Source organism: Manacus candei, unplaced genomic scaffold, assembly GCF_025592945.1.
Source record: "Manacus candei isolate 608988 ecotype Guabito, Panama unplaced genomic scaffold, ASM2559294v1 h1tg000005l, whole genome shotgun sequence".
Classification (NCBI taxonomy): Eukaryota; Metazoa; Chordata; class Aves; order Passeriformes; family Pipridae; genus Manacus; species Manacus candei.
Window position 1 is genome coordinate 556,071 of NW_026138053.1, and position 15,008 is coordinate 571,078.

A 15,008-nucleotide genomic window follows, 5' to 3' on the forward strand; every position below is an offset into this window, starting at 1 on the left:
ACCAGAGGGTTTTTGCACAGGACAGATGCTAGCAGTTCCCAGCAGAATTGCAGAGCCAATTGGGATAATGAACTTTCTTGTTGCTTTCAGGAAAGTATTAGCTTCCCACTCTGAAAAGCTTTCATAATGTGTTCCTTTGTTTGAGCTAGTGATCTAGCTGGCTAGTGATCTAGTTAGACCTATGCATTCGTGTCCTGGCCACAGCCTCCTGCCTTGTTTCAGGAAGCTAATGCCCAAGAATATTCAAAGGCAGAGCCTCCCATAAGTCCAAATTCATTCTTTCTGCAACAGGCTGCTATGGTTAGAGTGCTGCATAGACAAGCACATCTGTGGCAGGGTAAAAGCCAAATTCAATCGGCATGGGAATTTCTGCCTACAGAGCACGGGAGCCATCCGACACATCTCTGAGACAGCCTTGCTCTTTGCTGTTTCAACTTGGAACTCAAAAGGAGCCCCATTTTTACCTTCTGGAGCTTGCTAGCCTCACTTGACTTGCTTTGTCTTGCACTTAGACTTAGGCATGTTCAACTTAGCTGCCAGGCAGCTCGGGTTTGTTGGGAACAAGGTGGTGTGCTTAGTGAGCTGTCATATTCTGCACAGGGGATACTCTGGGTAACCCCAGCCTTAAATCCTCTGTCCCTACATGGTGGGGGTGGCAGATGTTATTTACTGTCACTGATCAGAGTCATTTGTTCTGCATAAAAGCACAAAAACTGTTGATAAAATGTGCTTCCTAGTTTAGGAGTGACATGGATAAGGAATTGGAGATAAGGGAGCATGTGAATGGGATCTGTAAGGAGATGAAACTTTAAATTTGCCATTTATCAGGTTTATCTCAGATAAAGCAACAGCTGTTTAAGCCTTAACTAAAGAAAAAGCAGAACTTGCTGCCCAGGTGTTCCCTCTCACCTTACAGCTGTTCCAAAATAGCCTGATACTGGTTTTTATTCCTTACAAGCCACTAATATAAAAAGAGATTAAGAGATAATCCAGCAATTAATGACAAATAGCAGGTCCTAAACTTGTTCCTGTTTGACAAACCAGAAAGTAATCTGTTTGAATTAGTGTGTTTCATATGTGTCTCCTCTTTTCCACCTCTAATCTGAAATGTCAACATGTGGGGAAAGCCACTGCTGGAGCCTACTCCTATCCATGCCCACTGACGGGCATGCAATTCCTGCTAGATTCCCCCCCCCAAAAAAGCTCCTGGCTGTCCCCAGCTGCAGCAGCACCCCTCACCTTGTCCCCAGGCAGGCCAAGTGGCACCACAGCGAGTCCCCGTGGTATGTCTGGGGTCCATCAGTCCTCCCCAAGGGCAGGGGGTGGCTCTGCAGCTTCAGCAGCAAGAACAGGTGTTCCTGTAGCTGTTCCAGCATCATCCACCAGTATAGACCCTTCAGCTTCTTACCCTTCAGTCTCACAGTCCCGGTGGGTGCAGCAGGTTGGTCCATGCTGGCAGCACTTGGAGTTTGTGTTGCCCTGTTGCGATGTTAGTGCTGCTTTCCAGAAATGCAGCCGTGCACAAGCGTGTCTGGTTTGCCAGAACCACTGTCCTTCCTGGGCAAGGGCAGGAAACAAATCCTCCCTGTTGGGAAGAGCTGAGCAGAAGGCAGGAGCCCCTCATTGTCTGCTGAGGCCATGCAGATGTGATATGCTCCATTAGATTAGGAAACAAAGTGTTAGCTTGGGAGCAGCAATAAAAAGGTTCCCTCCCATCACAGGGTCTCGCAGGATCAAATGAGCCTTATGTTAATGTTTTGTAGACCAAGAGGTAAATCCCCTGTGTGAAGCAGGCCAGAGGAAACCTGAACCTTAAGCTAGGACTGTTTGTTTTGAGGATGCCTGGGTGGGGCTCCTTGCTGGATGTGACCCTCATTTATGGGCCAGTTTAACTCTGAGTTGGCTGGTTCAGGTCCCCTGGTATCAGTTCAGTTGAAGGAACGTAAACAAGTGTTTTGCTGTTCTCCAGCAAGCTCCACTGCACTTTGTAGGCCACTGTGGTACCTGTTATTGGTAGCTTGTTGCCTTGCCTGTACCATGTCATGTTGGTTAAAATGCTGTCCTCTGGTCGCTGGACGTGGCTGACTGTACTGTTGCACTGTATAATGCCACATGCTGTTCTCTAATTTGCAGTGTTTCTGCTGGAAAGCAAAATCCTCCCCCCGCCTTCTCCTTCCCCCATCAAAAATGTGACTCATAAGCAGTCTTTAACTATCAAATCCATTTGTGTATTCTCTCGGTGAGGGTTCGATTACAGCTGATACACCATGGATCTGTAGCTGGAGTGAGGTCACTCCTGCTAGAGAAATAAGATCTTCTTTGTCTATGAGGAAAATGCAACTAACCTTCTACTGTCTCTCCCGCAGGAACAAAAACTGGGACCTGCTCAATTCTCTCTGGGTGTTTTGTCCTTCTGATTTCTTGTCCATCTCTCACTCACAGCACAGTACCAATAAGACTCTCCCAAAACTGAGCCCAGCTGAGACTGCGCATGTCTGTCACTTGCCTAATACCTCTCTGCTGCATTTAGCTCTTTGTTTGGAGAGGGGGAACAGCTCTTCATGGTAGAAGATTTTTCCATTCACCACTTGGAGCATTTCTTTCATACTTTATAAAATTCAGATCTACGTACGTGCTCTTCCCAGCGTGTGGTCAAATGGGTTTAAAGTGCCTTTGCCATCATCTCTGTAGCTGGAGTGGGTGTGTGGGAGCAGTCTGTGTGATGGCTGGAGTCTCTCGCTCTGCGTGTGCCTGAGTGTTTTGCACATGTAAACGTGTCTGTGCGTTCAGCATCTGGCCCAGAGCAGGGCAGTCCCTGAAGCACCCTCATGTGAGTATGTGTGGGATGTGAGGTCCCCTCTGCCCTGCCTTGAGGAGTGGTGAGTGGGTCCGGGAGGCGGAGGGGCCGGCCCTGCTCCGGGCCAGAGCGGTGTGGCGCACTCTGTCCCTGGAATGGTGTGTGTGCACGGTGGGAAGCCGTGGCTGACCTCTGTAGTCTTGTCTTGTCGTTTCAGTGGTGTGCGGACAGATGAAGCTTGGCCTGTTTTTACTCTCTGTGTTTTTCCTTGTCTTTTTTTATTCCCTCCTCATCTTCATCGCACTCTGCCATCAAACAAAACAAACTTTCATCTCTCAGATCAGCGAGAAGGTTGGTCCTTTTCACTTCTTATCCATCTACAGTACGCCACGTCAGATGGGACTTTTCCAGTAGGGAGAGGAGAGCCATCCCCAAAAGGGGAGGGGCCCCTGCAGATTCTGGCTCCTTTCCAGGCGCAGCCACAGTGTGCCTGATGAAATCTGCTTACTGTTTGCTGTGACTCTGGTGATGGCATTGATACTTTGCTTGCATGCCTTTGTTGCTTGAGAATGCACAGAATATATTTTGCATGCGAATACCAGCAAGGGCAGTTTTGTCAAAGGCAGGGTAGGAAGAAGTGCATGCTGCTGTATGTGGTGTCCTTCTCTAACCCTTTATCTATGCTAGGTGCAAGTGTAATACCTCTAAACTGCTGCTGCTTTCTGGCTGGAGATCAAGAGCAGTCTTTGGAAGCAGAGATCAGAATGACCTCCAGTCCCCTCACAAGCTGCTAGAGAGAGCAGGTTCCTCAATTCCTCCTGTAACTTTAAAAGTTTTAACTTTCTCTAGAGGCGAAAAGCTTACTTTTGATCTCAGCTGAAGGAGAACCCAACATGCTGCCCTCACTTGCCACAAGGCAGCAGGGGCAGCTGGCTGAGATGCCAGTCCCTCGTGCTGAGGCAGCTTCCCTGCTCCTCGGCAGTCCCCGCTCTGGCGGTGACCCGTTCTCCGTGCTCAGAGGTCTGCCTCTGATTTCTTCCCTGGGGCTGGGTCTTCCTCTTGCTGGCAGGAGAGAAGGCAGCTCTGGCAGAGGCCCCAGACATACCCCAAGGTGGCTCAGGGAGGCCCGTGGTGATGTGTACAGGAGCTCGTAGCCCCTCAGCAAAACCTGCTTTGTGCTTTGCTGTGCTGTGTCTTCCTGCCCTCAGAGAGCCAGAGATGAATAAAGGACAATAGTGAAAGGTGACTCCAGCTTTTAAATTAAATCTAGCTCCAGACCTAGCTTGAGGCACTCATGGTTTCATGCTGAGGAAAGCTGGTGTTTCTGGCAGAAGTCCTGAGTTAGTTTCTATAGATGACTCCTGCACCAAACAGGTTCCATGCGGGTCTGTCCCTCCACAGCACTGGAGGTGAGGGATGCTCACAGCAGCTCTCCAGGCCAGCACTGCTCCCAGGGAAGAGACCCTGGCTCCTCTGACACATACTTTCAGGCACCTGGATGAGTTGATCTTATAATCGTCACTGGAACAAGTTTTAACAAGTTGTCATAGCAGTTGTTCCAGTACACTGAGTTCGATCCCATTTCTCTCCCTGGAACGTGCTCTCATTTAGATTGTACTGAGGCACGGGACCTTTTGTTGTTTACCCTCTAAAAATAGATTTTGTAGAGGATAAAATTACCTGAGCCCAAGACAACGATGAAAAATGAGAACAAGGAAGAAAAGAGAAGAAATTAAAGCCAAGGCCCAAAGCCTCCCTGATTTCAGTAAATTTGGAGCACTGCTGTGATGGCTGAGGCACCTCTGGAGAATAAACCTTTGACAGGGCACTTAAATGTTTTAGCCACATGGCTTAGCTGAGGGGAGGCAGCTGAGAATGGATATAAGCTAGCAGGAGTGGAGAATTTCTCATTCTTTGTGTCGACCCCTCCTTCCCACTCCACCAAAAATACCCACGTACACAAATATTTAATGTGAAGCCAGAAATTAGTTTCTAAATATTCCAGTGGGATTTGCCATGCTTATAATTTGTTTGGCGCTGATAATTACATCTTACATTTTTCCAGCTTTACTTAAAAGTGTGTACTGCTAACCCATGCATTTAATTATTGCTCTGACTGCTACAAGGTTATTTATTAACGAGTTATTTTATCTTGATACAGTGGATCTTTTCTCTCATTCACCTCCTTAATGTTGTGTTATTTTCATCAGAGAAATTTCAGAGAGGAGAATGCAAATTGCAGAGCTCCACAATCTTGCTCTCCCTTACTTTGCTATTAGTATGTCAGTATGCTGAATGCTGATGTGTCTCCAGTGCTGCACCACTGTAATGATATATCCTCTTTTATATGTGGTTGTCAGCGCAAATAATTAGACCTAAAAGTTATAGCTGAAATATAATCCAAAAATGGCAAGGCCCTGTTTTGGAAATTGTCTATAAAATGTCAGCACTCAAGGATGCATTGGGAGCATAAATAGTACAGCATTGTTTGAGCACAAGATTAGACTGTAAATGCATTTTTTCTGGTTGCCATTTTTCCTCTCCTGCTGTTGATTCTGTCAATAGATTGTGAGACTTCAGCAACTGCCTTTCCATTTGAAGTCCTTCCTTAAAATGATAGCACTAGGGAGAGATGAAAGGTGTCTGTGGATGAGTAAACCATGCAGACCGATGGTCATGTTTGAGGTTAGCTCCCAAATTCACTCCTTCCCGACTTGGAGGAGGTGAGTCCTGAGGAAGGCGGGAGTTCTGACAGGATGGGAGTGTGCCAAGGGCAAGAGCACACACCATGCACTAGGGATCCCTCAGCTTGCCTGGCTGGAGTAATGAAAGTGGACAGTCTCATACTCTCAAAGGTGTGCCCCAGCATCACACACTACTGCATTTCTCAGTTGGGGGGTTAGAGCAGAGCCCCCCAAACTTGCCTTGGCTGTGCTGGGACTAGGAGGAGCAGCAGCCCAGGCAGTCCTAGTTCTCCTTCAGACCAAACAGGACTTCAGGCTGCTCATCCCTCATGCAGAGGAGGAGCGAAGGGGAGAGGATGTCAGGACAGAAATGCAGGACCAGAGCATCTGGGATTGCCTCAGAGAGGAGCAGAGAAGTGTGTAGAGCACAGGCACAACTGTCCATCACCATGGGGCAGTGCACAGGGAGCCTGCCATGGGGTGCCAGGAAGGGGAAAGATGACGCCTGGAGTTGGGTGCCAGGTAGGCATGGTAGGAAGGAAACCAAAAAAATGGGAGCAGGCAAATAGAGATGTCTGGATCTCTGCAAGCTAGAGGGAGGGGTGTGAGCATTGTCATTTGCTCAGCTGTACTGTGGCCAGGACAGCCAGCAGGAAACAGCAATTTGGTTTCCCCTTCCCTAGCAGCACTGCACGGTTTTGAAAGCATGGGCAGTCCTCCTGGCACTGCTGTGTTTCCAGCAGGGCCTCGATGGATGCCAGCAGTGTCTCAGCACATGAGAGGGACTAACAGCACCAGCCTGAGAGCCCTGAGCTCAGAGCCTAGGGCTCTTGCTGACAGCAGCAGGGAGGGGGGGTCCCTGGTTCTCCGAGGGGGTAACGTCACCCTCAGAGGGAACCTGAGACGTTAGGAAACAGCCACTCCCATGCTGAAAGGAGCCAGGCAATCGATTGATGCTCTTTGCTCTCAAGGCAAGGAATGTGCATGTTAATGCATGCTGAATTTTTAACATTTCTCAACCGTTGTGGCTCTTGTGTTGCCTGCTCCCCTCCTTCCTCCCTGCAGTCCCCCCAGCGAGTGGGGAACCAGTCTCCACACTGTCTTTTCTCCCTGTCCTGTGATATCCAGGGCAAGGGCCCAGGTTGCACTGCACTCACTGCTCACTGGTCCAGGGTTTCGCTTCACTTCCCAGGGAATGCTCTCAACGGGGAGGTGTGCTGAATAGTGGAGCAGCACAGAGCCCTTACAATGCCTATTCTTGGGATGAATGATAATGAATCTCATTTTTGACAGTCTGCTGGTTTAACTAAACCTCTGAATTATACTATTGTCCATTGAAATCATTTTAATATTCACAGCAATTTTCCCTGTGCTGTTCTTGCAAAACCTCAAAACCTCCTTCTTCTGATCTTTATCCAAAAAGAAGATTAAAAAAAAATGCAAATTCATGTCGAGAAAATTGTAATAAAGAGGGAAATTTCATTGCTGCAGTAAATGAAGAACAACAAAATTTTCTGGAGCACTTAAGGTAGCATCATGGACTGTGCTAGCCCATGTGATTTTACTTGTAAATTGGACAGAAATCCTGAGAATGCTGCTTTTTGAGGAGTTATACTGATTTAAATTATTACCAGACTCTTAGGCTAGAAAAGCAAGCGACTTAAATCATTGGCTTGAGCCTGAGGAATGTGTTGATGGTGCTGTACAAGCTGCTGTGAGAGCTCTGCCAGCTCTCACTAATGCTAACTGACAGCACCTCCCCTTCTCCCTCCATACTGACTGGGACAAGAAGCTGCCAATTATCCCCCAGGAGGATGGGAGGCCGATGGAGTCCATCCCTTCCTTTGCACGTGCTCCTGCCAGGGCATCGTCCGGGCCAGATCTCTTACCAAAGGCACTGCCCTGACCCCCTCCCGTGTAGAGAGCTGACCCCTACACATGCCATCCATTTTTAGCAGCTGCGGTGCCTTGGGCGCTGCTGCTCTCTGGTGCAGAGCAGTGAGCCCATCTCGGCAGCTCTGCCGGTGTGCTAACGAGGGGAGGACAGCTCAGCCATGCTGGGTCACAGAAATGCACGGCTGAGGCCTCTTTGACCACTCCTCTGTTGCCAGGCTGGAGAGCTGAGGCCCCACACAACTCCCTGGCTGTGGTGTGCAGGAGGCACGTCCTGTGCCGAGGCTGGTGAGGCCTTTGTACACTCTTGTACTATGATCCACAGGAGAGTTTTCCCTGCCTTTCTCCTGTCCCTTCTCTAGGCACAGGAGTGCACTAACCACCTCTGCTGCTCCCCTGTGTGTGGCACAGGGCAGAGTGCCTTCCAAAGGGGCTCAGCCCTTCCCTTTGCCCTGCAGAGCGCTGCTGAGACAGCCCCCAGCACCTCTGAAGTGCCTCTTCCCTGTGCTGTCCACAGGGGAGCATATGACAGTCGGCTGCTGGCATCCCTGGGGGGAGATGGCCACAGCACCCACTGCCTCTGCAGGACACATCAAGGGCAACACAGCACTGATGGGACTCAGACAGCCCCAGGAGCACCCTGAAAGCAGGGACACTGGGTGGGGTGCAGGGGAGTCTGTGACGGGCTGTGCTGCCTCTGGTCTCACAGGACTGGAAGTGAAAATCTGTTTTTGCATGCTGGGCTCTGACTTCTTTGCATGGCCTTGTGTCCTCCAGTGTCTTGTCTTCCCGTGTCCCTGTAAATGAGTTCCTGTGCACCTTCCCTCTCCCTGTCCTGCCCTTCCACCACTGTCTCTCTGACTTTGTAGTGGCCTCCGGTGCCTGCCAGCCTGTTTGCCTTGTGCATGTGCATGAGTGTTCTGTGCACATCTATGGCTTTATCCTCAAGATTTGGTTTTTTTTTTTGTTTTAATACAGCTTGGGTGGGTGGGTGGGTTTGGTCCTTTGATGGGGACGGAATTGGAACAGCTTCTGCCTGGAATAATTCAACGGCATTTTCATTCGAAAATGAAACCTAACTCTTAACAAATGGTGCTGGGATGCTTTGGTTGGAAATACACACCATCATGTTAAACCATTGCCATGTCCATCAGGTTAAGTCTGTATTCTCATGACTGTGTAGCATTTGAGTACACTTTCAGTTCTGTCTCATTTGGGGAGCGCTGCCCCATCAGTCAGGTAACACCTCACTGGTGATTTCTCATGTAGGTATTGATTGGAGATTTAATAATTGATTAAAAGAAGCATACAGCAAGACTTTGGATTTAGACATTCAAAAAAAAAAAATGCAAAGGAAGTTATCCTTACCCTGCCTGGTAAGGAGCTAATGAGCCCTGTTTTGTCACTGAGACGATGTGTAGTACACACACGATGTTGACAGTATTGTCTAATTTATCACTAAGTCTTAGCTCTGTTGAACATGCTAGTGTGGGGGCTTCTGTGTTCAGTCTATTTCTGCAAGCCTGATGGTTTGGGGATGAATCATCAAAGAGAGCACTAGTGAAGTTTGATTTGGGGAGAGTCAGCTTGGCAAGCAGAGCTGACACCTCTGCAGCTCAGGGGGTGTCAGCAGCTTTACTGTCCGCGGAGATGCCGTGGTGGCAGCAGCCAGGCCAGCAGAGCCACGGCTCCCCAGACCCCCCTCGCCCGGGGGGCCAGCTGTGCCTGTGGCATGTTGTGAGCTGGCGCTGCTCAGGCTCCTGCCCGATTTCCACCTGCCCTCAGTGCTGTGGGGGTTTTGCTGCTCTGCCAGCCCGGTGCACTGATGGAAGAGCATAATTGGCAGGGAGAAGCTCCTCAGGAGCCAGTCAGTCGTGAACCCGGCCGCTGCCCGGGGCCGCTGTTCTGGGGGAGAAGGCTGGAGGAGAGCGGGGCTGCTGGGCGAGACACGTTCAAGCAGTTTCCTTTTTTAACTACAGACTAAAATGAGCTTGCCCAGAGGAGACAAAGATTTACCGAGCACAGTTGTTTCTCCACCCTTGCTTAAATAGGCCCATAACACTAACCCTGAAGAAGGGGCCTCATTTCTCAGTGTCATTTTCCTGACGGGAATGCATATGGCAGGCAGCTTTAGAGGTTTATTGTAGCTGAGAGTTGCTTACAAATAAGTCTTGAATGAAATACCCAGCAAGGGATTGATATGAAGAGAAGCTGTGCAATGCAATAAGGAGGAATACATCTCCCAAAGAGCTGCCACAAAGGTGGGAAGGGTTCTGCCAGCCCAGCTCTCTTCTGTCAAAATGTATATGATCTCACATCTGTCAGGATTAGTTCTCTCCTGCCCAGCAAGGTGATCTCTTCAGGCCCTGACAATGTCATGCAGCTCTGGTGACTATTTTTTCTGAGCCAAGGTAGAACCTGAGTTACATTTTGAAAGGAATTATATTTTATTTAGCAGCACACGTGTGCTAATTCAAAAAAGAAACCCTTTCTGCTGCCCCTGCCCAAACCCTATGAGGTTTAGGGGATGGGCTGCTTTACTCTAGAGCTAATAAATTGAACAGGTAATTCCGTTTTGCAGAGCTTCAGTGGGCCCTGCACAGAGAGAGTGTGTGACCGGCATTTTGCATGCTCTCTAATTAGAGGGATGTAATTTAAATGAAGGAATGTTTCATGTTAGTAATATGATTTCAAAAGGCCATGTTTGGAAGGAATGGATTGAGCCATCCCTTAATGAGTTCTTCTAATAAGATGCCAGTGGCAAAGGAAGGAGAGCAAAGTGTGTGCAATTTGGCAAAGTAGTGAACAGCTTTTGCACTTCATTTTATCTGCCCTGGGGGGTAGACAGGCAAGAAGGTTGAACCCCTCTCATGTACTCCCAGAGTGCAACTGAGTGCTCTCTGCTGGTTCTGTGACCCTACTAGCTGTGTCCTCCTTGTTTCAGTGCGGCGTGTTGCTCCTCGATTCTCTATCCCTCCGAGCAACCACGAGGTGATGCCTGGGGGGAGCGTGAACCTCACGTGTGTGGCAGTAGGTGCTCCCATGCCCTACGTGAAGTGGATGGCTGGTGTGGAGGAGCTGACCAAAGAAGATGAGATGCCTGTCGGTAGGAATGTCCTGGAGCTGACGAACATCATGCAGTCTGCCAACTACACCTGCGTGGCCATCTCCTCCCTTGGCATGATCGAAGCCACAGCCCAGATCAGTGTCAAAGGTAAGGAATTATTCCTTGTGGTGCACCTACTTTGGTTTCAACGCTGTAACCCTTTGCCAAAGTGTTTTTGGCTGCAGCCAACTGACTGCAGTCTTCTGTGACTTTTCTACCTTGCAACTTTTCTACCTTCCACCCACAACTTTGGTTTTTGCTGCTCAAAGTACGGGACTTGCTCTGCAGATCATTTTCCCTCTCCCTGCAAGTGGCATGGCGGAAGACAAGCTTGTGTCAGGCTGGGTCCCTGTTAAGCCACAAGGGAACCTCTCTGAGTCTGTGTTTATCCCAGCAATGTCTGTCTTGTTCCATGCATCAGCAGGATCAGCTCAGCACAGCGGCAGACTGTGGGCTGTCCTGGGGCAGGGTCTGTGGATGTCTGCAGTCAGAGGGCTGTTTGCACAGAGACATCCTCTTGCATTAAGAGTAGGACAAGGTCAATCCCAGCAATGTGAAGTGTCCGTGGAGCTCAACAGAATGAGCATCCTCCCCCCCTGCAGGGAGGAGCTGTATGTGTTCATTTGAAAATTGTTGCATATTCATCTGTCAGCTTTTTTTCCTTACTGCTGCAGCTCTTTCCCTTTCTCTTTCGTGTGTTACTGTCCTTAAGGGATGCTTCCTTCCAACATTTCATTGGTAGCTTTACCCCAAAGAGGATGCTGTTGCTGATTACTGACCATAGGGCAGCCCACTCAGCTCCCTAACAGGAGGCTAAAGGTGTCCTACATTTCCCATTTGGGGGCCTAGCAGGTCCACATTTATCCCTTTCCTCCTCTCCTTGCAGTTGATTTGTAGCACAGATTTCCAGAGATATGTCATCTTTTGAGTCTATCTGTTCTTGCAGGCTCCCTCCTGCACTATGGCCAGCTTTAGCACAGAGTTCCTGCTGGAACAAATCACAGAATTGAGTGTTAGCCCTCTCTGACCTGGAGATAGCAGCAAATTCTCTTTGCTAGTCAGAGGATGTTTTTAACCTTAGCTGCACGCTGTTCCCTTTACTCACAACACCTGCTAGTCAGTACCTTTTCCAGCCTCTGTTTTTGTACAGAGCACAGGGATTGCCTTGGTTATAGTAGATACCCAGGAGAGTACAGAAGGAAGGAATATGGTGGAGAGGTGGTTTGGGTGTGAAGGGAAGAGGTGGGAACTGCACCATTGCACTGATGGTTCCCAGCATTTACCTCCTTGCACCTGGAATGACTCTGCCTCATCGGCTGATGCGATACCCACTGCTGCCCCAGGGCAGGGAGAAGTCTACTCAGCTCCTTTAGCCCTTTACCTTCCTCCTTGTTCCCCTGTCTGCCTTTTCAGCACCCTCACTCCAGGTATCTCACTGGCTCTGTCCCAAACTCCTTCACCCAGTGGTGCTTCTCCTGTGCTTGCTGCCACACAGACCGCTCGCAGGGCAGATGGGAGAAGCAAGATGACACAAAACTGATTGCACTAAGCATGTTGAAAGTACTAGATCTGTTCCTTCCTCACATGGAAGCTGCACACCCAAAAACTGGTGAGAGTCAACCTTGTGGCTCTCCAAAGGAAAGGGTGGAGTAGTGTCATCTGTCCTTGAAAGCCTTAGGGAGGCTGGCGGATTCTTGGATGCTGTAGGAAATGTGTTGCTTCAGGCCATAATATTGTGCAGGATGGGTTTGCCCTCCTGAGTCCTCCACGGGTGGTGGTGTGGTGTCTGGTTGTGCCCTTCCCTCTCGTGCCAGTTCAGCCCTTGCTGATTTCCTCAGTATTCATGTGGCAGTAGGCTTGGAAAAGGCATCCTCTCTGGCCCTCGGAGCAGCCATGTCCTCTGCTAGAGAGCCTCCCTTCCTCAGCTGAACCATGTGAAAACTAGAAACTTGAGGACTTTACCAAAGAATGAGGTACTTGAGGATCTTAATTTGGGTTGAGCATTTTTCCTAGTTCCTTGTCAAGCACAGCTGCATTACAAGTCACTAATGACTTTAGAGTGGTTTGTAGGAGGTTTAAACTTACTGTAGACTTTAATTCAGTCATTGCCTTAAAGTATTTGTGTACTCTGCAAATCTCTCTCACATGCACTCATTCGCTTTCTTTGTTCTTTTGGTAAAATGGCAAATCTGGAAATGCTTGCAGTAGTTGTTGTTTTCATTAACACTTCAGAGATGTCGGTGTCACAGAGTTCTTGTGTAACAGTTTATTGTCTGGTTGCAGTTTGACACACCATCCAGTGAAATAGTGGATATGAAAGTTGGTAATTTCTCTGGCTGTATCTCTCCTGCATGTACTATAATACTTACAAAGCATTCCCCCATCAACTCATCTAACAGCACTGTCCACGAACTCCCTATGGCCTAAGATACTGCTCTCTCTAGAAGCAGGAGCGTAATTCTAGATTGCCTTTGGTGCTCTAATTGCTTTACTGTATTCCTATGTAAATCAGCTGTACACCTGGCTTCTGGGGCCAGCCCAGCCCAGCCAGCACCTTCCCACTGCCAGTTGAACCCCCATGACAGAAACATTCCTGCATCCCCGTTGAATTACCTTTATTTAGCCTGCTGCTGGTAAGTGCGTCAAGCACATCTAATAACATGATTGCTCTGTTTATCCTTCCATTAAGAACCACTTCAAGCAATATATGGTAATATAAAAATGCATGTTCTAGAGTATGAAATGATTTCTGCCTTTTAAAGAAGAATGTTAATGGGAGGTGGCAGCTCCATTTTTATCCCCATGCACATTGCAGGATTTGAGCTGACTGAATTACTTAAATCACACCTCTCTGCCTTCCAATTGCAGCACTGCCAAAACCTCCAACAGAGCCATCAGTGACTGAAACAACAGCTACCAGCGTGACCCTCACCTGGGATTCAGGCAACTCCGACCCCATTACATATTATGTCATCCAGTACAAGCCCAAATCCTTGGAGGGTCAGTTCCAGGAGGTGGATGGTGTGGCAACAACCCGCTATAGCATAGGTGGGCTCAGCCCCTTCTCTGAGTATGAGTTCCGGGTCATCGCAGTCAATAACATTGGCAGGGGTCCCCCCAGTGAACTGGTCGAGGCCCGGACAGGAGAGCAAGCTCCTTCAAGTCCGCCCCTCAAAGTCCAGGCACGGATGCTGAGTGCCAGCACCATGCTGGTCCAGTGGGAGCAGCCGGAGGAGCCGAACGGGCAGATCCGAGGGTACCGCGTGTACTACACCACCGACCCGCACCTGCCGCTGAGCATGTGGCAGAAGCACAACACGGACGACAGCCACCTCACCACCGTGGGCAGCCTCATCACGGGCACCACCTACAGCATCCGCGTCCTGGCCTTCACGTCGGTGGGCGACGGACCCCCCTCGGACATCATCCAGGTCAAAACACAGCAAGGGGGTACGTATGGAGGGAGGCTCCGTGTCCACCCCGGTGTGTGCACCTCAGCTGTGCGTCTGATCTGCACCAGGCATCACAACTGCACTTGGTGCTCAAATGATTGCGTGTCAGAGTGGCTGTGGGGCATCTCCACCCCACAGCCATCAGATTTAAGCTGTCAGGTTGTCCTGGGCAGTTGGTATCGATCTCTGTACAAGTAACAGCCTGCTGTTTTGTCTGGGATGCAGTGGCTAAAAACGTGACACAAGGTCCTGCATGTGGATGTCGGCACCTGTGTAACTGCTTGGCCCTTCTGGGTTCTGAATGCATGTGTGGAAGGAAGGATCTGGGATGCAGTCAGAGGCTGAAAGTGAGCACGATTCCCCCAGTCACCTGCCTGGCTCCCAGAGGTGCTTGCTTGTGGCCTGAGTTGTTCCAAGAACACAGTACAGGGGAGAGGGAAGAAGAGAGGTTCTCAAAGAAACCTTTTACAGGGTGAAATGCTGACTCTGCAAAGTCATGCGACTCCTCTCCCCTCTCCTGGCCCTAACCACGTGTGTTTGTTCCCCAGTTCCCGCCCAGCCAGCTGACTTCCAGGCAGAAGCAGAGTCTGATACCCGCATCCTGTTGACGTGGCTGCCCGCCTCTCAGGAGCGCATCACCAAATACGAGCTGCTGTACTGGGAAGGGGAGGATGGCACCCAGGTGAGGATCCTGCCTGGCAGCACCTGGGGCTGGGCATCACAATTCGTCAGCTTGGGAAGGCTGGCTGCTTGAGCAGTAACAGGACTGTTTCTTCATGTTTCTTGTGCCTCAGTGGTGTGTGGTAGGAGCATGGCAATCTCTGGTTTCTGTGTAAGTGACCTCAACAGAACTTATTGATGCCAGCAAAGTAGCTAGTGACTGATTTGGGACTGGAAAGGTTCCAGAAAGCCACGAGAGCATCCCTGAGGCATGCTTACTGTTGGTGCCTGTAAAGAGTAGGACTTCTAGGCAAGTCTGAAATGGCTTCCAATATGTGTCTCCAGCCCCAGGACTGGTTGCACGTAAGAAGCAGATTGAAGGTGGTCTAGAGAGAGCCCTTCCACATTTACTGCAG

At 49.5% G+C, this 15,008-nt stretch overlaps 1 protein-coding gene across 17 annotated transcripts in view; it reads left to right on the plus strand.

The window, feature by feature from the left end:
- PTPRF (protein tyrosine phosphatase receptor type F) overlaps nucleotides 1-15,008 on the plus strand; it is a 376,048-nt gene that overhangs the window by 291,520 nt on the left and 69,520 nt on the right. For all 17 annotated transcript variants that reach the window (XM_051796949.1, XM_051797006.1, XM_051796940.1 and 14 more), the window contains 3 exons: nucleotides 10,319-10,588; nucleotides 13,349-13,930; nucleotides 14,481-14,614. In XM_051796949.1, the coding sequence (XP_051652909.1) occupies nucleotides 10,319-10,588; nucleotides 13,349-13,930; nucleotides 14,481-14,614 (986 nt within the window). The remainder of the gene's footprint in view (nucleotides 1-10,318; nucleotides 10,589-13,348; nucleotides 13,931-14,480; nucleotides 14,615-15,008) is intronic.